We start from the raw sequence: 23,119 nt of genomic DNA, 5'->3' as shown, positions 1-23,119 counted from the left end.
GTCCAGAAAAGCTGCTTCATCCATCTTTTCTGGATGAATTAAGGCAAGACTACCAGACAGGGCCGGAGCCAAGTATCTATATGTCTGCACCTCTCCAACATCATTACTTTATGGGCTATACTCCAGACTGTTAATTTAGTTCTTTTCCGCACCCTCTTGAGACAGAAACATAATTACTACTCTCTACCTACATCCTTAGCATTTTCCAGCTCTCAAGTAGAATAACTTCCTTGTATTAAAAATAAAGTTAATTACTGTTCAATTCTCAAGGTGGTGATATTCAGCCACCAGCTTTTATAACTCCCTTTTCTTAATCTGTGTAACTATGCCACAGCCCAGGATCCCCTGAGCTACACGGCCTGGCCATCCTTTTAGTCAAGCTGTCCGGAGGGCCAGCTCCCGATACGCCCAAGCGCGAGCACCAGCCCACTCTCACTGTGGTTCAGAGTCCGTGCTTTCTTAACGGGACTCTTGGCACTATCAGCACCGACACAGAATCCCTTCATTACCAATTACAGTAGGACAGATCACTCTGTCTGTGATTCTAACGGTGTCACCATCCAATGTTTCCCTAGAAGAGTTTTAATTCCAAGGTAGGGATATGCTTAATATGCACAGTTTGGGACTAGCCTGGTCAGAACTGAGAGCTACCGTCAGAAAAAGACATATTTCAACACTGGCCTCCTGATATACTCAATCACTTCACCAGGAATCTACATCTCAGGAAGCCTTTGCACGGTGATCCCAGCAACAGTGATGCGCTGGGTTATACGGCTGCTCAGAGGGCACAAACAAAAGCTCGAAGAGAACATGCCGAGGGGAAGACTGCTCCATCTTTTTTGCCTCCTACAAAGTTGACAGGACAAACGTTATGCTTTCTGTCAATGGGTGAAACAGTTCAGGTGACAGTCTGGATCAGACTTAAACTTGACAGAGTTTTTCAACCTTGTTTTAAAAATTAATCTCGAAAATGATATTAATGACAGTAAAGATGAGGTGCAGACATTCATTTCAGCATTAATTATAACAGCAAAGCACACTTAAATGTCTTTCCATTGGGGACTGGGTAAATTATTGTCTATAATGAATAGTCAGCTATCCATTGAATATTGAATAACAAGAGAAAATACTCAGAGTATTGTATTAACTGAAAAAAGTGAGATATAGAATTATATATCATATATGTCTCAGCAATACATATATGGTTATGACAATAATATGCACAGTTCTGTGTGTATTTATGTCATAGACCAATATATTTGCACATTAAAATAAATAGGAAGACTACCCTAAGATGTTAATAGTGGTAGGGTTTCAAATGCTTTTTTGTGCCTCATCTAAAACATGCTCCTTCTACACACACACACAACTGACTGTAAGCAGTGAGATGGCAGATACTTTTGTTTTATTCACCAAAGTTTCCCCCAAACCTAGAACAGATTCTGGCACATAGAGGTTCTAAATAAATAACTGCTGAATAAAGAAATGAACATATGCTCTTTTCATAATCAGGGGAAAAGGGATTTTACATTTATTTTTAAACCCTTCTGTACACTAGATGGCCCTAAATAGTTTTTACAAAGTCATAATAAAGTGAGGGTGAATGTCTACCTACCCACAATTATGATACAGACGCCCGAGGAAGATGGGGACAAGGGAGGCTGCATGTGTGTGGGGGACAAGGGAGGAAAGGGTGAATCCAGAGCTATGTGAAAAATAGAAAGGTTAAAAGGGGGCTGAACAAGCATATTATTTAACCTGGCTGGTGTGACTCAGTGGTTGAGCATTGACCTATGAACCAGAAAGTAATGGTTCGATTCCCAGTGAGGCATAGGCCCGGGTTGCAGGCTCAATCTCCAGTGGGGGATGTGCAGAAGGCAGCCGACCAATGATTCCCTCTCATTATTGATGTTTCTATCTCTCTCTCCCTCTCCCTTCCTCTCTGAAATCAGTAAATATTCATTTTTTAAAAAGATTACTTAGAGACAGAGTTAAATGGCAAGATAGTCTGCCATAAATGAAGGGACAGGGTTGCTTTTCAAGAAGCAATACAGGGGGCAGAGGAGGCAGAACCGCTGTTCTTCAACTCTCTGACAGAACTATTTGAACCTTTAAACTGTGTGACGTGCAGCTTTTATTAAAACAAGTGCTTAGGGGTCTGAGGGGAAAGAAGAGAGCACAGACTTCATAGGGGCTGGCACATACCCTCTCGTGTGGGAAGCCTGGCTGAGAACAGACTAGTTACAACCTACCCAACTGACAGGGAGCAGGGCTTCCGCCATGGAAGACACTTAAGGATCAACAGAAGATAGCTCGTCCCATGTAGGGAGAAAGAACCACTCTAGCTATTAAAACGCATGAGCTCTTTCTTTCTCATTCACCTCTGGTGCAAATCTGGAGTGGATACAGGTCCCATGGGAACGAGTTTCAACTTCCACTCCTTTCCCCACACGCTGGGTATCCTCAGCCCAACACAGGTGCTGTCAGGGCTGACCCCAACTAGGGTGCCCGCCAACATCCTTAAAATGATTTCCGCAGAGAGCCCATTTCCCATCTTCTTTCTCCAAACCTACATAAGAAAAAAATATTTCTTCTTCCACAAATCACGACTCCTCCCTGGAATATGCTCACCACTGGGACTAATCTATCGCCTGCGAAAATTTGCAATGCTTTCACATTAAACATAGACAACACTGCATGCAGATAGCATCTTGGCGAGCAGCAGTGTTTGTGATATGTCATAGTATTTCCAAGTTTTACTATCACCTTCATCTTAAACACACAATTGCTATGGCTGTTTCCAAGACAGTATGCAAAAAATATTAGACGTGTTGAATCCTGTCTTCCTGTTCTGTTCATAGGATCCGAGGCAGAGCCACAGATGTCTAATGTTCAGGCATTTATTTGTTCCTATTCTTGTTTACAGGTCCTGAGATGGAGCTTCTTTTAGGATAGGGGGCAAATCAAGTACATATATGGAAGGAGACAGAGCAGTGTAGGGAACTGCCCACGTACCTTTAGCATGTAGTAGAAGGGGAACCAGGACAGGAAGAGGTCAGAGAAGAATTCGGCGATGCTGAACACACCATACACTACCCAGTAGGTCAGCCACTGGGTATCATCTTCTTTGTTGGGACTCTCTATGGCTTTAATTCTGAAAGGCAATATAAAAGCAAGTATATCATGTAGTAAGATCTCAATGAAACATTTTCAAACATATTTCCACAGCCTGCCCTCCACCACCAACTGAGAAATACAGGCAAATGTATCCACTGTGTCACTAGACACAAGAGCACAACATAAAAGACAGGAAGCAATGTGGAGCTCAGGACAAGTCGTGACTATTTGTCCCAGTGTTTTGGTCACCGGAGAAACCAGTTATCAGCTGAGCCCTGGTCTCCACCCTGCTCAGCCTCCACCCAGGCCCCAGGAGACATTGCCCATGACTGGGAACCCGAGTAATTCCCACTCCCAGGGGGTTCCTGCAACCAAAAATTCTCTCATAATAACAGAGTTCTCGTGTACTTTTAATAACTGAGGTATATCGTGGGTGAATACGAGTTTTCTCTTCTGTGCTTTATCTGAGTGTGGTTTATCTATTTATATCTAAGAGGGTTTTTAAAGTCATTAGTGTGATAAAATTTTATTTCTTATACATATATCCTGGGCAGAGGGGATGCACAGTTACATTTCACTTAAGGCCTTAATTTTGGGAACTAAAGCAGTCATGAGTAAGTAAACACACATATCCACACATAAACTGCTAAACATTTCATGAAACTATCCAATAGTTTAAATTCTATTCTATCATTATTTTTAAGAAATTAGTCAAGATCCAGATTCAAAAACAGAAAAGCTACCCTAACAATTCAAGTACAGTGCTTTGAGGAATAAAAGTCTGTGTATGTTTACCGATTAAGAATGGTGGCCAAAAATTGTTACAGCTATTTCTGAATACTGGAATTACAGAATTTTAGTGTGTGTTTTTGTTTTTTTTACTGTCTTTGCAATGAGCATATACTATTTTTTATAACCAAAGGAAGGAAAAAGATTTCTATTTGGGGGAAAAAAAGAGCACCAGACTTACTGTAACTACTTCCTCCTATGGGATTAGGTCACTCTTTAGGGCTTTGTTAAAAACAAACACTAAAGTGAACATCAGACACATTCCTTAATTTCTCTCTTGAGGAATCAGCTCATGGTTGTTTTTTTTTTACAAATAAACTTCTCTAACAATGATCAGACACAATCTGTTGTGTTTTAGAACATCCAAAGAAAGGCCTTTAATACACACACACATTCACATAAAAGCACACAGAGAGAAGGGCCATAAGCCCATCCCATGAAACGAATTCATCCTAATTTTCTAGTTAAAGGAAACTATATAAAAAAAAATTAACTATACTGAACTATGAAATAGCCAGACTTTTTCCTCCATTTCTTCCCAATGCTCATCTGGCTTTATATCATTTCACCATCCTTAGCTTGCAGTTTTGTATTCTGGTTCTACCACTTACTAGGTATATGATCTTGGGAAAGTTATTCTGGGCTTCAGTTTCCTCATTTTTTCAACTAGGGATGAGAAAACTCATCATGTTGTTATGAAGACTAAAGTGGTTAATACATGTAATGCACTTAGAAAAAAATGACTGGAACAGAGTAAGCATCACTAAATATTACCTTAGTAATAATTACAATTCTATATAATAAAACCCTAATACACAAATCAACCGAACAGCAGAATGACCAGTGGAACAACCGGTCGCTATGACACGCACTGACCACCAGGGGGCAGATGCTCAATGCAGGAGCTGCCCCCTGGTGGTCAGTGCGCTCCCACAGGGGGGGCGCTGCTCAGCCAGAAGCAGGGCTGATGGATCGCAAGCGCAGCGGCGGTGGTGGTGGTGGGAGCCTCTCCCGCCTCCACTGCAGGCAGGCGGTAAAGAGCGAGGGGTCCTGGACTGTAAGAGCCCAGGACTGTGAGAGGGATGTCCGCGGAGGGGTCCCGGACTGCGAAAGGGTGCAGGCCGGGCTGAGGGACCCATCCCACCACCACTAGTGCACAAATTTCATGTACGAGGCCTCTAGTATGGTAATAATTTATTATCATCAAGAGGCCATAGACTAAAAAGAAATTAGAGTGGTAAGAACACTCCAGTCTTTCCAGCTAAGCAGAGCTGATAAAGGATTAATACCATTGTTAGTAGGCTAAAAGGAGATTAGAGAATTACCCGTGGATTTTAATTATGCCTCACTCTCCAAATCCCAAATGCTACAGAAAGTAAAGAGTTAGCTGAAATTCCAAAAATCCTACTGGCAGGTCAATGGGAACAAATTGACACTGCTGAAAACGTTTTTCAGGCACACGCTGCAATGGTGGCTGGCCAAAATTCTTACATTGGTATTGAACTGGAACTGATATGTCCATGACCCACTGGCCAGCCTGCATCCAGAACACTCGGCCCTGTGACTGGTGCAGCTGCCTCCACCCTCACTGGCCCATCTATTGTTCACACCTTTGCTGCTGTTTTCTAACAGCAAGGGCAGGAGCCAAGTGCGGCCAAAGGATAGCAGTAAACACGAAGTCCATGTTTATTAACATGTAATAGCATTCAGAAGTTTAAGCAATTAACAAATACAAAAAATTATATACTACCCAACTTTTAGCTAATATTTGTATTATAAATATTCTGTTATATCATTAAGAAACTAAAACTAGCCCTAACCGGTTTGGCTCGGTGGATAGAGCGTCGGCCTGCAGACTGAAGGGTCCCAGGTTCGATTCCAGTCAAGGGCATGTACGTTGGTTGCGGGCACATCTCCAGTAGGAGGTGTGCAGGAGGCAGCTGATCAATGTTTCTAACTCTCTGTCCCTCTCCCTTCCTCTCTGTAAAAAATCAATAAAAATATATTTTTTAAAAAAGGAAGAAACTAAAACTAGCAAGTAGAAAAGCAGATATGAGGGGAAAACCACATTTTCTATGTTTTCGAGATATTCCTGTTATAGTTTCAATTATTGATATTTTCTTCTTCCATCGATGACAACTTCAGTTAAGTTGTATCACTGGGATGGATGTTACATTTTCATATTTCAATGAAGTTATAAATTAAGCATTTTTGACACTGTTTTAACTCTTTCAGACCCAAAGGTTATCTCTAGTTATTGGGTATTTCGATACTTTCATTAATGTCATTAAATTGAAAAATGTCAATTTCCTACATTAGAATGGAGTATATACTGCGTAACTATTAATATTTATGTATTATACACACATACATATGCAGTGAAGGGTAAGTATAAGATGGATGGCAAATCTGAAAAGTTCACTGAGAAGTTTTACTAGTTTCATTCTATGTCCTATATTACAAATGATATAATCCTATATAATAAAAATGTAGTATGCAAATTGTCCCCTCGACCGGGAATTGTCAGGGAGTTCGACCAGGGGGTGGGGCCCCAGCTGGCAGCCGGCATCCACTAGGGATCCTACCAGTGCACGCGTGCACTGGGCCTCTACTAAATAATAAAATAAATAGCCCTAGCTGGTTTGGCTCAGTGGATAGAGCATCAGCCTGCGGACTGAAGGGTCCCAGGTTCGATTCCGGTCAAAGGCACATGCCTGGGTTGCGGGCTTGATCCCCATTAGGGGACGTGCAGGAGGCAGCCAATCAATGATTCTCTCTCATCATTGATGTTTCTATCTCTCTTTCCCTCTCCCTTCCTCTCTGAAATCAATAAAGATATATTTAAAAATAATAATAATAATAATAAAATAAATAATGCAGTTAGTAAAAACCTATACCAATAAAAAAAAGCTTTGAGATGTGCTGCTCATAAAGAACAGAAAGGAAACTGCTTGTGGTTTAATAACAAATAGTCCAGAGTTCAAGGTAGATCCTTTGATGCTTGAATATGAACTATGTTGATAATCCTTTCTGATACAGCGGACATGTAATTTGACCATCTACAGTGCCCACTACGTACGGGACTGCTTTGGGCTGTTTTTATCAAGAGAATTTGAAGTAGAAATGCCTCATAGCTCGTAATAGTTTCCCTACCTCCCGGTACCTCTGTTTAGGACTCTGCTATTGTGAATCTTTTTTTTTTTAATGTATTTTATTGATTTTTTACAGAGAGGAAGGGAGAAGGATAGAGAGTTAGAAATATCAATCAGCTGCCTCCTGCACACCTCCTACTGGGGATGTGCCTGCAACCAAGGCACATGCCCCCGACTGGAATCGAACCTGGGACCCCTCAGTCCGCAGGCCGACACTCCATCCACTGAGCCAAACCAGTTAGGGCTGCTATTGTGAATCTTATTTGACACATACAGTGCATCAAACTGGAAGGAAAAGCATCACATATTTTAAGACATAAACACTATGCCAACTAATTTTTTTTCTTCATGGAAAACAAGGTCAGAAACCATGAGAGTTCAGTTACCTTGTTTTTCACTGTTGAGTGGGTACATTGCAAAGCAAGAGAGAGGATCAACAAGCAAGAGAGACGAGTGAAAGAAAACAGAATATACAATACAACCAAGTTGCTTGTGTACTGTTTATATCATGCTTAACCTTCCTCCTCCCAACACCCGCCCCCACAAAAGACATGAGATAGCCAGTGGCAAATGTGCTTCTGAAATAATAGCAACTGTCTTCTACTCTTTAATATAGTGTTCTCCTATAGTATGAAATAACCAACTTAATGAAATTCACAAAATGCAATAAGCTGAATTCACAGGCAAATACATTTTAAGATGAGTCTGTAAAACATCTCTAATGGAGAGTGAATTACTAAAAAAAAAAGTAGGCATTCACTGGTCAAACATTTTAGTTGAATTACTATGACATTATTTATCATCTATCCACCATTTTGTTTTTAATACAAAATCGAAGATTCAGTCACAAATATAAATTGTGGGAATGCTGACAGTGAGCAGCCAGGGGGGTCAGGCCTCTCTATTACCGACACTTGGTTTTGCCTCAACAGTCTTGTGACCAGAGTGAAGTAAATTCAGTTTGTGGTCCTCATTTCCAAATCTGTTAAAGTTGGCTACAACACCCACAGCTCGATCTCCAAGACTTCTCCAAGCTAACATTTTATAACTCAAAACTGAATGCCCTGAAAGGGATTGGTTAAAAGGGGTTAATGCCTGAATCAATACAATAGTAGATGCAAATCCTACTGGCACAAATGGCAAATAGCAGCCCTGGTCCATTTGGCTCAGTGGATAGAGCATTGGCCTGAGGACTGAAGGGTCCCAGGTTCGATTCCAGTCAAGGGCACATACTTGGGTTGCAGGCTTGATCCCCAGTGGGGGGCATGCAGGAGGCAGCCGATCAATGATTCTCTCTCATCATTGATGTTTCTATCTCTCCCTCTCCCTTCCTCTCTGAAATCAATAAAAATATATTTTTAAAAATTTAAGACAATATATTACCTGGCTGGTGTGGTTCACTGGTTGAGCATCGATCTATGAACCAAAAGGTCAAAGTTCGATTCCGGGTCAGGGCACTTGACCAGGTTGCGGGCTCAATCCCCTGAGTGGGGGGCATGCAGGAAGCAGCCAATGGATGATTGTCTCCCATCATTGATGTTTCTCTCCCTCTCCCTTCCTCTCTGAAATCAATTAAAAAATCTATATATATATAAAAAGGCAGCTACCATAATGGCCATAACGACCTAACAACCAGTCACTATGATGCCCACTGTGGCCAGCGAACCAGCCTGATCAGGGGGTGGGGCTGGTAGCCAACCTCCCGGCCCCTTCCCCCTGCTGGCCTGCCTGATTGGACTCTCCCACCTCCCACCCGATCAAGAGTGGGGCCTGCAGGCCAAACATCCCCCCCCCCCCCCCCCCCCCCCCCCCCGCCCGCCCGCCCCGGCAAGCTGCACCCCCGATCAGCCTGCCCCACCATGATAGGCCTGCAGCCCCCCCCCCCCCCCGTGTCCTGCCTCTGATTGCCACCCCACCTCAATAGGGGACAGGGCTGGCCAGCCAACCTCCTACAGCCCCTCCCCCCGGCTGGCCACACCCCGATGGGCCCCCACTACCCTGATTGGCCCACAGCCCCTCCCCCTGGCCAGCCCCACCCCGGATCGCCACCCCACCTCAATAGGGGGTGGGGCTGGCTGGTCAACCTCCCAAGATCAGCCCCTCCCACCCCGATTAGGGGCAGGGCCGGCCAGCCAACCACCCGTGGCCCCTCCCCCAGGCCACTGGCCCCTGATTGGCACCCCCCACCCATTCCACTCAGGGGTGGGGCCGGCCAGCCCACCGCCCACAGCCCCTCCCCATGGCCAGCCCCACCCCCAATCAGCCCCCTAACCCCAATTGGGGGTGGGGCCCGCCAGCCAAGCGCCCATGGCCCCTTCCCCTAGCCAGCCTGGCCCTGATTGGGCCCCAATTCGGCGGGCCAGCCAGCCAACCTCTCGCCATCTCCACCTCCCAACAGGCCCAGCCCCAATCCACCCTGATTGGGGCTGGGCCGGCCGGACCCCACCCATGAACGAAATCGTGCACTGGGCCTGTAGTATATATATAAAGAAGATATTATCTTTGTCAAGTGTGGTATCATAAAGCTTAACTTCAGCTCAAACACCCTACCTATTCAAAACAACCTAAACTGACCTTCCCCAGACAAAAGAGGGCCATATCGAGATGCAGAGAGCAGTCTAGAGTTACCTCTGACAGGTAAGTGATCCTCACTAGATCACCTGGCCTGTCTCAGAAGCTGCAGGATATATATAGTGGCCATGTGACTGAGAGGGACAGATGATAAGCTCTACTCCCAGGAATCAGAAGAGTGAGCAAGTGATAGTATGAAGTCAGGGGAGGTTTCTGTAGCCCCACTTATATATAAGGTGCTCCAAAAAAGTAAATTTCACTAGCAATTTTATATGAATGCTTGTTCCTCAAAATTAAATTGGTAATGTTACTACTGATAGACACTAAATGCCTCAAAATACCCCAGTATGTATTGACACTTGTTTTAAATACTATATAAGGCCATTAAGTTGAAAACTGAGTCCTCATATAAAGTCAGTCCTGAAAAAGAGAAGAACTCAAAGACAAGAAAAGGGGGGAGGGTGTTGAAGGCAACTCAGAAGGTCAAACACACCAAATCTCCAGGGCTTTCATAAAGAGAGAAAAAAAGAGTTCATTAAAGTGCAAAAGGAACATGCCAGAGCAGGAATGGGATCTCCCTCCACTACTGCTTAGAGCCCAGAAACTATATCATGAATAATTTAAATCATTCATCTTATGTGCTCCTCAAAACTTTCTTTTTCCTATGATACAGGCAAAGAGACATTATTTTTTACCAAATGCTGGCTAGAATTATTTAAAAAACTGGCACAGGTTGTTTTAATAATGTTTTATTTTCCTCCACATTTTTCCATCTTAAAATAGCAATATTAGCAATAACACTAAGTGAAAACACAACCAGTAAAAAGCTGACAAAAGTAAAATGTTGAAATATTTAAGATTTCAGTTTTGATCCAAGTGCACAGTTGGCCAGAATATCTGCGTTTCCTTCATACGACCCAAGAAAGCAGTGTGGGCAGGCACTGCTCTGCTCTGAAACAGTGCAGAGAGAAAAGCTAGTGTAATAGGAACACAAACAGCTTAGTAGAAAATATACCTGCTCCCACCCCCCCAAAAAAAGACAATATATCTGCTCCCAAGTTCTCATGGGTTAAAAGGAAAGAAACATAAGATAATTTTAAGTTCTCAAAAAACACAGGAAAACAAACACACCCCTTGCTAGTGAGTCAATGAGGAGACTGCAAACCCACATCCTCCAGCACCATTAGGGAAGCCCAGCTCTGCTTCAGATGACTTGCTTCTGTGAGACACAAAGTGGTGCAGAACTGTCAGTCATATAGTCACATGGCAACCTGCTCAAACCTCCTCTGGGCAATGAACCTGTTTAGGAGTCTGCCATTGCAAGTCTTAAATAAGTAGATTTCAACCATTTCTAACCTGGATTTCCTCACTTTATCATTAGCTAAGATGATGCTGTGGCTTTTGTGGTTACTGGTTAGTACAACTCTTGCAGTTATTTTGACAGTGGTTTTTTTTGTGTGTGTGTATGTGTTTGTTTTTTTCCAGTCTCCCCCTCCCGACCTTCCCTTTTTGATCTAACCTCACATGGTCATCCCCAAACATCACTTCTTGAGATCTGCTGGCTCCTGACACAGAACTAAAGGCAAGACTGATTTCCCTCAGGAAATGCAATTCAGTGTACTGTCTTCAGGTGGGCTTGCACTGGTAAAACAGAGCGGGTCCCTGCAAATAACTTGACATATTGCAACTGTCGTAAATCAATGCACATCACAGACAAGAGAAAGAACTTGTTATTAATATATTCTAACACATGTTCACCAAACACTGCAAATGACTGTGTGTGCAGATAGCTGATATGGGATGGCAGTAGCTTATTTGAGTAAAAATACACTGCATGAAAGGAATGTATTGGCAGTGTCAAACTGATCAACAGTTCAATTTTCATCTCTACATAAGGCTATGGCACATCTCTGTAGGACATTCAAGAGCCACTTGTGCCTGGTCAGCTTGGCTCAGTCATTGAGTGTTGACCTACAAACCAAGAGGTCACAGTTGGATTTCGGGTCAGGGCATATGCCCGGGGTGCGGGCTCCATCCCCAGTTGGGGGGCGTGCAGGAAGCAGCCAATCAGTGATTCTCTCTCATCATTGATGTCTCTCTCTCTCTTCCTCTCTGAAATCAATAAAAAAGTATATATTTTTTTATAAAAAGAGCCACTTGGGAAATGGTGTAACATTAAAAGTTAAAAACATGGACTTTGGAGCCAGACTTCCTGGGTTTAAATACCTGTTGTTAGACCTTAACCAAATTACTTCCTTCTGTTTCCTCACCTGTAAAACGGGAATAATCATAGTACTTACATTGTAGGGCTGTCATGAGAATTAAATGAGCGATATTTGTAAAGCACTTAAACAGGGATCCACAAGCGTCTATGTAATTAAGTGCTGCACAGGTGTTCAGGAGTCATGCAAAGAGCTAATTGCTGTTACACTCTCTATATTAAAATGGGCTGGTGAGGACACACAGAAGAGAAAGTGACACATCATTGAAGTGGGCATGAGATAGCAAAAGCATGAGCAATCATTAGATTATACATACACATCAAAACACTGGACTCTACACATACTTAATTTTTCAGCCATGGCACTAAAATATGCCTCAATGTGCTTTCACATTCCTGTGTCGTCACTGATGGCTCCAGACCAAACCTAGCCTCTGTGAGACCTTGGGAAACATACTCCACCTCTGTTCCTGGGTCATGTGAAAACTGAGTCAAACTACATGTTTGATCTCTAAGGCCCAACTCTGATAGACCCAGGAAGGTGGCAGCCTGATCCTTAAGAAAAATATAAAATGAAAAGAGGAAAATTAATAGACTTTTATTAGAATTTTAAACAAAAAGGTTGTTGAGTTGGGACAAAAAGAGCACTGCCCTCCTTTCCCTTCTCTGCGGAATAAAAATCCTATATACTAAAACCCTAATATGCAAATTGACTGAACAGCAGAAAGACCAGCAGAACAACCAGTCATTATGATGCACACTGACCACCAGGGGGCAGATGCTCAATGCAGCTCCTGCATTGAGCGTCTGCCTCCGAGAGGGAGGTGACCAGCCGTAGAGATTGGCGAGCGCTTGCCCCCAACCTCACGTCCAGCAAACTGGCACGGCAGTCAGACATTCCCTGAGGGCACAGGTCGGGCTGAGGGACCCCCGCCCCCCTGCCACGAATTTAGTGCACTGGGCCTCTAGCAGAAAATGAAGTCATTAGACTTTCCCTCATCATTCCATTTGAACAAAAAAAGCAGGGAGAAGACCGGCACCCACATTCAAAGGCCCCTGAGGGGTTACCTCAGGTCTCAGGTAACAGACTTTGCGTATGAAGGAGGAGCCCAGCACACACTCCTGAGAGGCTCCTCGGGAAGATTCTTGTTTGTGCAATGCCATTCAAAGCAAGGCTGCATCAGAAACAAAAAGCCACATGTTATGATTCCCTTTATATGAAACTAGAGGCCCGGTACATGAAATTCACGCACTCGGGGGAGTCCCTCAGCCTGGCCCACGCCCTCTCGCAGTCTAGGAGCCCTCAGGGGATGTCTGACTGACACAGGCCTAAGCCAGCAGTCGGACATCCTTAGTGCTGCTGTGGAGGCGGGAGAGGCTCCTGCCACTGCCATTGCACTCACCAACCATGAGCCTGTGGCTGAGGAGCGCTCCCACTGTCTGAGTGCACTGACCACCAGGGGGCAGCTTCTGCATTGAGCATCTGCCCCCTGGTGGTCAGTGTGTATCATAGCAACCAGTCGTTCTGCCGTTTGGTCAATTTGCTTATTAGCCTTTTATTATATAGGATGTCCAGAATTAGGCAAATCCAGAGACAGTAAAATGGTAGTTTCTGGTGTCTAGGATGTAGGAGAAAAGGGAAGTGACTGCTGATTGGTGCAGGGTTTCCTTTTGGGGAGGTGAAAATGTTTTGGAATCAGATAGTGGTGATGCTTTCAAAATTCTATGACTATACTAACGACTGAATTGTTCACTTAAAAAAGATTTCATGTGAATTATAGCTAAGCAAAAGGAGCGGGTAAATCTACCTTAATAATGGAGGTTCCTATTATTATCCAGTAGTCTGCCTTCTCTTATCAGGAATAGAGGAAAGTAAGGAGATTAAGGTAATTCTGTCAACAGCTCTTGATAACGAGGCGGCTGGAATTAAATTTCATGTTGCCTATTCATGAAACGTCTGGTGGCCAAAGAGTCTGGAAATGTAGAAGATTACAGGCTGAAGTTATGTCCACAGAAAGCGAGGGTCACCTGGAGGAACACGTTGTCCTCCAGGAGCACTGGCCAGCCGTCAGCTGTGTGCCTGCTCCAACATGCCAAGCCCTGACCTGGAGCCAGGTGCACCTGAGCCCACCCACAGATTTCCCAAGGCAGTGAGTCATAAGAAAAGCTAGGAAGCCAAATGAGCTTTTCCAAATGTCATTTCTGCACCCTCCAGCTAGGCCCAATGCTGACCATGATGCACAACCTGTGGACACCTCTGTGATGGCCCAATAAGAGGAAACAGCAGGAGCAAACGCTGAAAGGTGACAAAAGAAGGGCTAGACATAGTTTGGCAGGATCGTCAATTCCTTCTAGAGGTCACAGCAGTCATCTCACGCCCTATTTAAAACCCACCCACGGCTGCCAGAAAACATGCAAACTCCCTACAACAACTTGGAATAAAACACACACTTCCTGTAACAGCCGCTGGCCGGGCTGGTGGCACCTGCACCTCTCCGGTCGTCCCTCACTGCTCTTTCCTCTCACAGCGCCCGCTGCCCGGGGGCCTGGCACAGGCTGCTGCCTCTGCGCTTGGCTGGCCCCTTCTCATTCCTCAGGTCTTAACTCAAATAGGATCTCAGACAAATACTGGAGTCCTTCCTGTTATTCTCTGCCACGGCTCCCTGTTGATTTTCTGTGGGGAGCTTACCATACTCTCTCACTACTTTACTTTTTATTGTGGTTTATCCTGGTAGTCTGTTCGTTCACAGAGGGTGGAGAGCATATCCACGTTAGTCCCGGGCCTATCTAACGTGCCGCCACAGTGCCTGGCTCGTGGCTGGCATTTGATTTTGGCTAAATAGATGAACTTGTGTTTTTAAAATATAAATCTGGCTAGGGAGCACAGGGAAAATGACAAGAACAGTTAAAGTGAAGGTGATCACAGACCACACTTGAAGTAACACTGATTTAGATGCTATTAATACCACCATGTTCAAGGGCTTTCTTTCTGGCAATGATACAATCACATGGGCTAAGTAATGAACAGACGAGTAGACGAACGGAACACGGGTTGCCTGAATGCTTATTGACTGGGGGTGGGGTGGGGGGGGAGGCTGTATGTTTTATTCTGTGCACACAGTCCCAGGTCTCCTTGAAACTCCCTCACAAAGCAAGAGACCAGGTAGACTTCTGGGCTATTCCCAGGGTCAGCAGGCCATTCCCTCCACCCCTGCCCCGTTCGCCCCATCTTCAAGAGTAACAAGCACAGGTTACCGCAGTCACTTTTCAACGGGGATTCTCAACATTGACTGCACACTAGAATCCTTAAAAATTGTAAAGGATTGAGGATTTTTAAAAACCCCAAACCGAGGCCAATTACATCAGAATCTCTGTGGGTGGAAACCAGGCGTCAGTATTTTTTAAGTCTCCTCAGGTAATTCCAATGGGCAGTCAGGGCTGAGAACCACTGTTTTAGGGAAAAGTCCAAGCATCCAGAGGCCAACCTTGACTCAATTCCATATAGTCACAGAATCTTGTATTTATTTTTATGGTAAAAGAGTTGGATCTTCCAAAAGGAAATATCCTATGAATAAACACAAATCCAGAAATATTCATTATTTCCTGAATTTTTGCTTAAACCATTAAATTCCCTTTATTCCCTTTATTTTTAATATCTTTCCAATTCTTATTAAGATATACGGCACATGTCATTTTGCTTCAGAATATTCAAGTAGAAAACAAAATGTATATACTTGGTGAATGATTATAAAATATATAAAACCCACTTACCTGATCTACTCAGAAATATAACTGTCTCTACCATTTCACAGAATTCTTAGCAAAACACAAAAACTACTTTAAAAAATGGCCCTGGTTAGAATTAATCCTCTCCAGGTCAAGGAGAAGCAGCATATTCACATTCTGTCCGTGTCTTCAGTCATATCCACGTCCACACACCCACAGATCAACCTATCTATCCCACCTTCAGGAGACTTTTATCTTTCTAAAGCCCACAGCAATGATCTCATCAGACCAACACAAAGGTTATGTTTCGCACAAGATTATGTACCAAATGGCACTGATGAGGAGGGGAAGGGTTGGATTTTTTTCCCATGCTGTTCAGTATTTATGAAAATCCAGATGCTTTGCTAACTCAATATAATTCAAACAGTGAGGCAGTACTAAGCTGCCACACCCGATTTGTTCTAAATGTGATAAAATCTAGAGCACAAACCTGAAAAATGCTTTAAAAGCTTTCTTTTTAAAAGAGCTCCTGCAAGTAGACTACACAAACAGAAGAAAAGTAAAGGAGTGTACAACTGAATGATTTTGACTGTTACCGCAGACACAGTGATATGCAAGCCATTCTGAATCAGGGTTGTCTACAAACTTGCTACATACACCATATGCCAGCAGATACAGTTAATGGAAATTGCTATTCTTGTACACTTTCATTGATCTGGAAGCCAAACTAGTTTCTCTGCTCTGCCTTCAGAATCTTTTGGCATTCCCATAAAACCTGGGTGGTGCTGAGCGGGTAATGCTGGAGGGTGAAGCTCTTCTCCACCTGAAGACTGACGATCTCCAAATGCATAAGCAAGCAGTGTCCCATATGTAGCTAGACTTTCTGGAGTGCCACGACATACACCAGATTAACATAGTAACTATTAGTTATGTAATTTCAATTTAATTGTTCAAATCAAAACTTCTAAGGCATGTTTCCTCCCTCCCGATGATAGACACAAGGTGTAATAATGTGTTATCTGTGCCTTAGCCTCCAAGCTTCCTTTATTTTTGTCCCTGTGGTTGAGGAAAGTTGTAAAAACCAATTCAATGAAAGTAAAACCCACCAGCTTTCATGGGAAGAGCTGCAGAGTAAAACAAAATTCATTTTTGTGAAGAACAATTACTAGTGGAATGCATAGAAAAATGAAGTTGTACAAAATTTCAAAATAAACACTGTAAAGTAAAAACAACCTCAACAAATAATAAATTCAGCCCCTCATCTGATAAGATTCATTTGTAATTTAGTTTAATTGCATAAATTATTTATGTAACCAAGGAGCTATATTCGAGATACATTTCATAAGGTTTTTGTTTTTATATTAGAGTGTTTCCCAGTTGCCCAAAATAAGTGGCAAGCCTTTTTATTTTTTATTTTTATTATTATTATTAAAATTAAATATATTGGGATAACATTGTTTCCTAACATTATATAAGTTTCAGGTGTACAATTATAGGATGTATTATCTGTATACTACAGTGTGTGCTCACCACCCTTTATCTTCTTCATCCTCCTCCTCCTCTCCCATTCCCCTGTGGTAACCACCATACTGTTGTCCATGTCTATGAGTTTGTTTGTGCTTTCTATTTTATATCCCACATATGAGTAACATCATATGATTCTTCTGGCAAGCCTTTTTAAAATCAGGACAAAATTCTCCCAGTATCTGAATTAACATGAATTCAGAATTAAGGAAGTCCTAATGGATGGGGTTTTATTGTCTATGTACACGACCATAAGGTGAAACACACACTAAAGTGATTATTAGGGAGAAGGAATCTAGCTCTCTGTGCAGGTTGAGAGCTCCCACCAGGAAAGGCAAGAGGACTCTGTTGTAACACTTTCCATGTGCGCACCCATCACAGGGTACACAGCCCGCCCGTATAATCTGATGAAATAAACATTCCGGCTAGTCATCAAGAGATCAAGCATCAAGTTAAGGCTCTGACATGCGTAACCCTAAGCAGTCAGTGGCTACCCTGTGGTGCTGTGACTGCTCTCTCAGGGAAACTGGGGATCCAGTAACTAGGGCGGCCCTGGATGGGGGAAGGGGACCGAAGGGGAGGAAGGATGGATGCAGTGGGGGGGCGGGGGGGGTCACTTACGAGACGTAGGCTGGGTAGCCAAACCCTATCAGGTTGCAGAGGAGAGAGGCTCCATAACCGAACATCAGGTACAAGGCCAGCAGCCCGATGACACCTGGAGACGCGAGAGGAGGAGGGGGTTGAGTGGCGGAGAGGTACTCGAGCCCCACAGCGGCCCCTCCCCCTCCCCCCCCCACACACACCCAACGAAACGCAAGTCCGGGCCGCGTAAGGCGCCGGAGAAAAACAAACCAGGCGGAGACGGGGCCTGCGCCTTCGCGGGGCTCTGCCTTGGGTCTGGGGCTAACGGGAAGCGCCCCCCGCCCCCAACCTTCGTGCCCTACCTCCCGCCCTCCATCCTGCAGCCCCCCAGCCCCCCCCCCCCCCCAGCCCCCGCGGTCGCACACCAGCCGGGGAGCCCCGCCCCACAGAGGGCCCGAGAGGCCCGGATTCCCGCAGCGAGAGTCTCCCCTCCCGACGGGACACGCCTTCGGGATGCGGAGCTCCCGGGAGGGTCTGGCCACCACCGCCCCGAGCCCGCGGGGGCCCCCCTCCCCCGCCACTCCGCGCCAAAGCCGAGCACCGCCCGGGGACAGACACGTCAGCGCGGCCCTTCCCTGCGGCCCGCGCCCCGGGCGCTCGGCCACCTGGCCGCGGGCACAGGCCGGCGCCCCGCTAGCCGGGGCCGCCCCGGGAGGCGGGATCTCGGGCCCATGGCCTTGCGGGCGGCCAGGGCGGCCCCCGAGGAGGCGGTTCGGGGCCCCATCGGTCACCGACAGCGCCTTCCCGAACCCCCTCCCCGGGAGCTTCCCCAGCAGCTGGCGCAGCAGCTGCTCCCGGCCCGGCGACGACCCCCCGGCGGCCGCGGCCCCGCACCCACCGAGCGCGATGAAGCTCCGGTTCACGCCGGTCTTGGCCTCGAGCTTGGCCAGGAGGTCGGTCATGCAGTTCTTCTCGTGCAGGAACCGGTCGAACCTCTGTCTCATGGCCGCGGACATGGCGGGGACCGTCGTGCGGCCGCCGGGCTGCTCCTGGTGCGGTTAGCTGCGGCGCGGGCGGCGGGCGGAGCGGAGCGGAGCGGAGGGCGCGGTGGGCGGGGCGGGGCGGGGCGGAGCGTCAGCGCGGCCCCCGTGCGCCCCCCGCCCCGCCCGGCCGCGCACCCCGCCCGCCGCCCGCCGCCCTCCCCCCGCCGGCTCCGCGGCCTGCGCCACGCCCTGGGCGGCGGCGGCCAGCGGCCCTGCCAGGGGGCCCTCCCGCCGGTTGACAGCCGGCGTCCTCGGAGGGTGAGAAGGGCCGATGTCCCTCGTCGGCCGCATTGGCGAATCGCACGGGCGGGGACAGCTGGTGGCCGGGGGGCGGGCGCCCCAACCTCCCACCTGCAGGGCCGCGGGACGGAGGGGAGGGACCTGCCCTGCCAGGCCAGCCCCGCGGAGACGTCTTAAATCGGAACAGGGACAGGTATGGCCATCCCGAGAGAACTCCGATGGCAGACCCGCTCTTTGCTTCCTTGCCAGAGCTTTTCTCACCTCCGGATAGTAGTGTTTTTGAAAAGACCCTCCAAGAAATGTAACACACCCTCCTCTAGGGACACTTTCCCCAAGAAGGCACTGCACTTCTTAACCCTTTTTCACGGTGGGCCTGCATTGGCTTGACGTTTGAAAGCGTGGGGAAATGTCCAGACCCCTCAGCGGAGACCATAGACGGGCACTTGCCTACAAGCAGAAGTGCGACAAGGAGGTGACTGCAGTCCTTCGGCAGGACCTCACTTTGCTTCCTTAAGGGTGCCTGGCTCCAGCGCCCCACCTAATCTAGGCTCTTGTGACCTGCCACCCCTATTATCTCAGGGGACTCCTTTGGAAAGGCTTCTTTCTGACTGCTGGGGTCTGCACACCGTGCAAGGTTTTCCTCGCCGCCCCCCGCCCCCCTTCATTACAGACTCGGGCGCTGACGCCTTCGCTGAGCCTTCTCCGGCTCCGCACACGAACTGGTGCCCACCTTCTCCATGGACTGAGTCACCTACTGCCTTCCGCTTCTGCTCACCATCCTGCCCACGCCTAACTCGTTCTTTTGCTCACTCTCCTTCCTCTTTTCTTCCCCAGAGCTTCTTAGCTCAAGTCTCTCAGCACTGCCGCCACCATCCCGCCAAATGAGTGGACAAATTAATAAACCAAATAAAAATAATTAATGGGATTGTTGTGACAGCCTCCCTACCGAGCTGTCCATTTCTGTCTTTTCACATGGTCAGTTCTCAGTGTGGCAGCCAATGGGATCAAGTTGTGTTATCTTTTGGGTCTAAACCCTCCAGTGGCTTCCATCTGCTTAAAGAGTGGCTTCAAGGTCTTAGGTGATGTGGTTCGTTCCATCTCCTACTGCCTGCCTCCCTGCTGTGCCTCAAACAAGCTGAGCCCCGCCCCCTGTGCCCCCTTAGTCTCCTCCCCTTTCACTTTATTTCTAGCTCAGTGCTTCTCAACCAAGCGTGATCTTGCACTTTTTTGTCAAGGACATGTGGCAATGTCTGGAGACATCTTTGCGTGTCAGACAGATGGTCACAACTGGGGTAGTAGATGGTGCCCACTAATAGCATCCAGTGGGTAGTGGCCAGGGATGCTAAACAATACACAGAACAGTCCCCCGCACAAAGAATTATTCATCCCCAAATGTCACAGTACTGAGGTGGGGAAACCTCTTATCTGAAAAGCTCCAGATAACCACTTAACTGTCTCCTCCCATTCTTCAGGTCTTTGTTCAAATGACACGTCTGTGAGGCCCTCTCTGATTCCAAATTACAAACACTCTCTTGGTTATTTTTCTACTGGCTGATATGTTTACTTTTTAAATTGTTTTTCTTTCCCCACTAGATTATGAGCTCCATGAAGGTAGGAATTGTTGCCTATTTTCTTCTAAATCTCAAACAACTAGAATAATGACCAGCACTTAATAGGTATTCATTTGTTTAATGAATGAATATATAATATATATTGTACTACTCAGTATTTTAAGTGTTACATGTACTAATTCATTTAATCCTCACAACTACATGAAGCAGGTACTATCTGTTTTATCCTCATTTAAGGGGAAAAATGAGGAAATGGGATCTCAGAATTACTAAATGTCAGAGCTAGAATTCAGACCTGGGTCCTTACCCCTATATTATACTGCTATTATAATTGAATCGTGCCCCCCCCCCAAAAAAAAAAAGGTATGTTGGAGTCCTAACCCCCATTACTTCAGAATGTGACTATTTGGATATAGGGTTTTTAGGGTCCTTTGATAGGAAATCAAATTAAAATGAGGCAGTTAGGGTGGGCTCTAATTCAGGGTGAGGGGAAATTGGACATAGAGGCAGACACTCATAGAGGGAAGATGTTCTGAAGGCATACAGGCAGAAGCCAGACATCTACGAGCCGAGGAGAGAGGCCTGGAACAGATTCTCCCCTCACAGCTCCCGATGAAGCCCACCCTGCTGACACCCTGACCTTGGACTTCTGGCCTCCCCAACTGTGAGACAATAAATTTCTGTTATTAGAGCTACCTACTATGTGGTCCTTTGGTACAGCAACCCTAGAAAATAATTACAAAAGCCTATCAGAGTAACTGAACTTGGAACTTTTTAAAAAAATCTTCACACAAGGATATGTTTTTATTGGTTTTAGAGAGAGGAAGGGATAGCGAGAGAGACATCCATGTGAGAGAGAAGCATCCATCAGTTGCCTCCCCTACACACCCCTACCAAGGAACAAACCCAAAACCTTTTGGTTTGTGGGACAACGCTCCAACCGACTGAGCCACCAGCCAGGGCAGAATTTTGAACTTTTTAAACCAGTTGTGAGTTTAATTTCCTACTAAGTGAATACGGTAAGTATTCACTTATCTGGAAGTCAGGGTCATGATTGTGAGTCCTTCAAATGAGTCACAATTTGATGGTTTTATTTACTTATGTAATTTATGTTTTTGTAGGTGAAAGAAAGTGCTTATAACTTGACAAGATTTTATTTATTTTTAAACCAAGGAGCAAAGTCCTTTTATTTTATTTATTTTTGTTTTATTTTAATCCTCACCCAAGTATATATATCGAGAGAAAGAGGAAGGGAGAGAGAGAGAGAGAGAGAGAAATATCACCTTCTGTACATGCCCCAACTGGGCATTGAACCCGCAACCCAGGTATGTGCCCTGATCTGGAATCAAACTTGCAATCTTTTGGTGTATGGAATGACATTCCAACCAACTGAGCCACACTGGCCAGGGCTTTTTTCTTTTTTTCAATTACAGTTTACATTCAATATTATTTTCAGGTGTAAAGGTGCAGTATCCTTTTAAGTTAGGTATTCAAATCAGCCTAAATTTTTATTTCATACAGTGTCAACATGTGTACTGTATTAACTATGCATGAAGTATTTGGAAATATGCTATTCATTTGGATATCTATTTACAAATATTCTTCTCTTCTCAGTTTTCTCCTGAGATCCTAATTTTTTTCTTTCCTCCATCATTTCCCCTAACACTGGCAGCATAGTAAGGTACATGTATGGAGCACTGTGTTTGGAACCAGCCCGAATGGCTGAAATCCCAGCTGCACATTTAGCTCTGTGACTTTAGGCAAGTTACTTAAGCTCTGTGAGCCTCTGTTCCTCTTCTGTAAAACAGGGATAACAGTACCTATTTCCCAGGGTTGTCATGATGATTGAATTAGCTATTTTTTAAAAAGTTTTTGGAAGAATGCCTGCTAAAAAAAATGTGTTTGTTAAATAACAAGAAAAAATCACATAATTCTTGCCTTTAGGATCTTGCAATCAGGGTAGGGAGTGTGGGACTCTTTCTTCATGCAGTCATCAGTACAAAACTTTAGACTCATTCATAGTGGAGAAAAGATGTGCAGAAGATAAGAACTCTTGACTTACGTGTCAGACTACTCACTCACTCATACTTATGGAGTATATCCCATGTGCCAGACTCTGCTAGACCTGGGAACCAGACGGACCAGGTCTCTGTCGCGGAGGCCATGAGGAAGGCTACGCTGAAGCAGGTTGACTTTGGCAATTCCTGAGAAGGAAGTCAAACCAACTTGGGATGATGCAAATGCTATTACTATAGTACCTTCCATGGGCTAGAGGAGAAATTTCTGCCAGGGGCCTGTGATCAGGTCTCGTTAGTTCTCCACAAGCTGTTTCTTCAGGTTAAGATAATTTCTCAACTACTTGAAGTCATTAACCACGTTTGTTCTAACTCTCACATACATTAGATAGAAGGTCACTTCATTACCTTTCTCTCCCCACCACGCCGCCCCCCACATTTGGCGGAGACCCCGGTTATTATTGAAGCCTGGCACTGATGAGGAAGCCAACCTTCTCAATCAGGAGGCCCTCAGCCCCTGGGGACACAGCCCAGTTGACACTTGCCCCTCCCTCTGCTAGAGGAGGCT

The 23,119-nt window shown here is 45.5% G+C and overlaps 2 protein-coding genes across 2 annotated transcripts in view; one reads left to right on the top strand and one right to left on the bottom strand.

The window, feature by feature from the left end:
• REEP5 (receptor accessory protein 5) overlaps positions 1–18,787 on the bottom strand; it is a 33,220-nt gene extending 14,433 nt beyond the window's left edge. The window contains exons 1-3 of the mRNA XM_079794820.1: positions 18,581–18,787; positions 17,722–17,815; positions 3,016–3,154 (exon numbers count right to left, since the gene is read on the bottom strand). Coding sequence (XP_079650946.1) covers positions 3,016–3,154; positions 17,722–17,815; positions 18,581–18,698 — 351 coding nt within the window. The 5' untranslated portion in view covers positions 18,699–18,787. The remainder of the gene's footprint in view (positions 1–3,015; positions 3,155–17,721; positions 17,816–18,580) is intronic.
• Positions 18,788–18,910: 123 nt separating this feature from the next.
• Positions 18,911–23,119, top strand: part of DCP2 (decapping mRNA 2) — an 80,117-nt gene continuing 75,908 nt past the window's right edge. The window contains exon 1 of the mRNA XM_079784478.1: positions 18,911–19,158. The gene's annotated coding sequence lies outside the window, so the exon portion shown is untranslated. The remainder of the gene's footprint in view (positions 19,159–23,119) is intronic.

Source organism: Cnephaeus nilssonii, assembly GCF_951640355.1.
Source record: "Cnephaeus nilssonii genome assembly, chromosome: 2".
Lineage (NCBI taxonomy): Eukaryota > Metazoa > Chordata > Mammalia > Chiroptera > Vespertilionidae > Cnephaeus > Cnephaeus nilssonii.
This window is presented reverse-complemented; position numbering and strand designations above follow the sequence as displayed.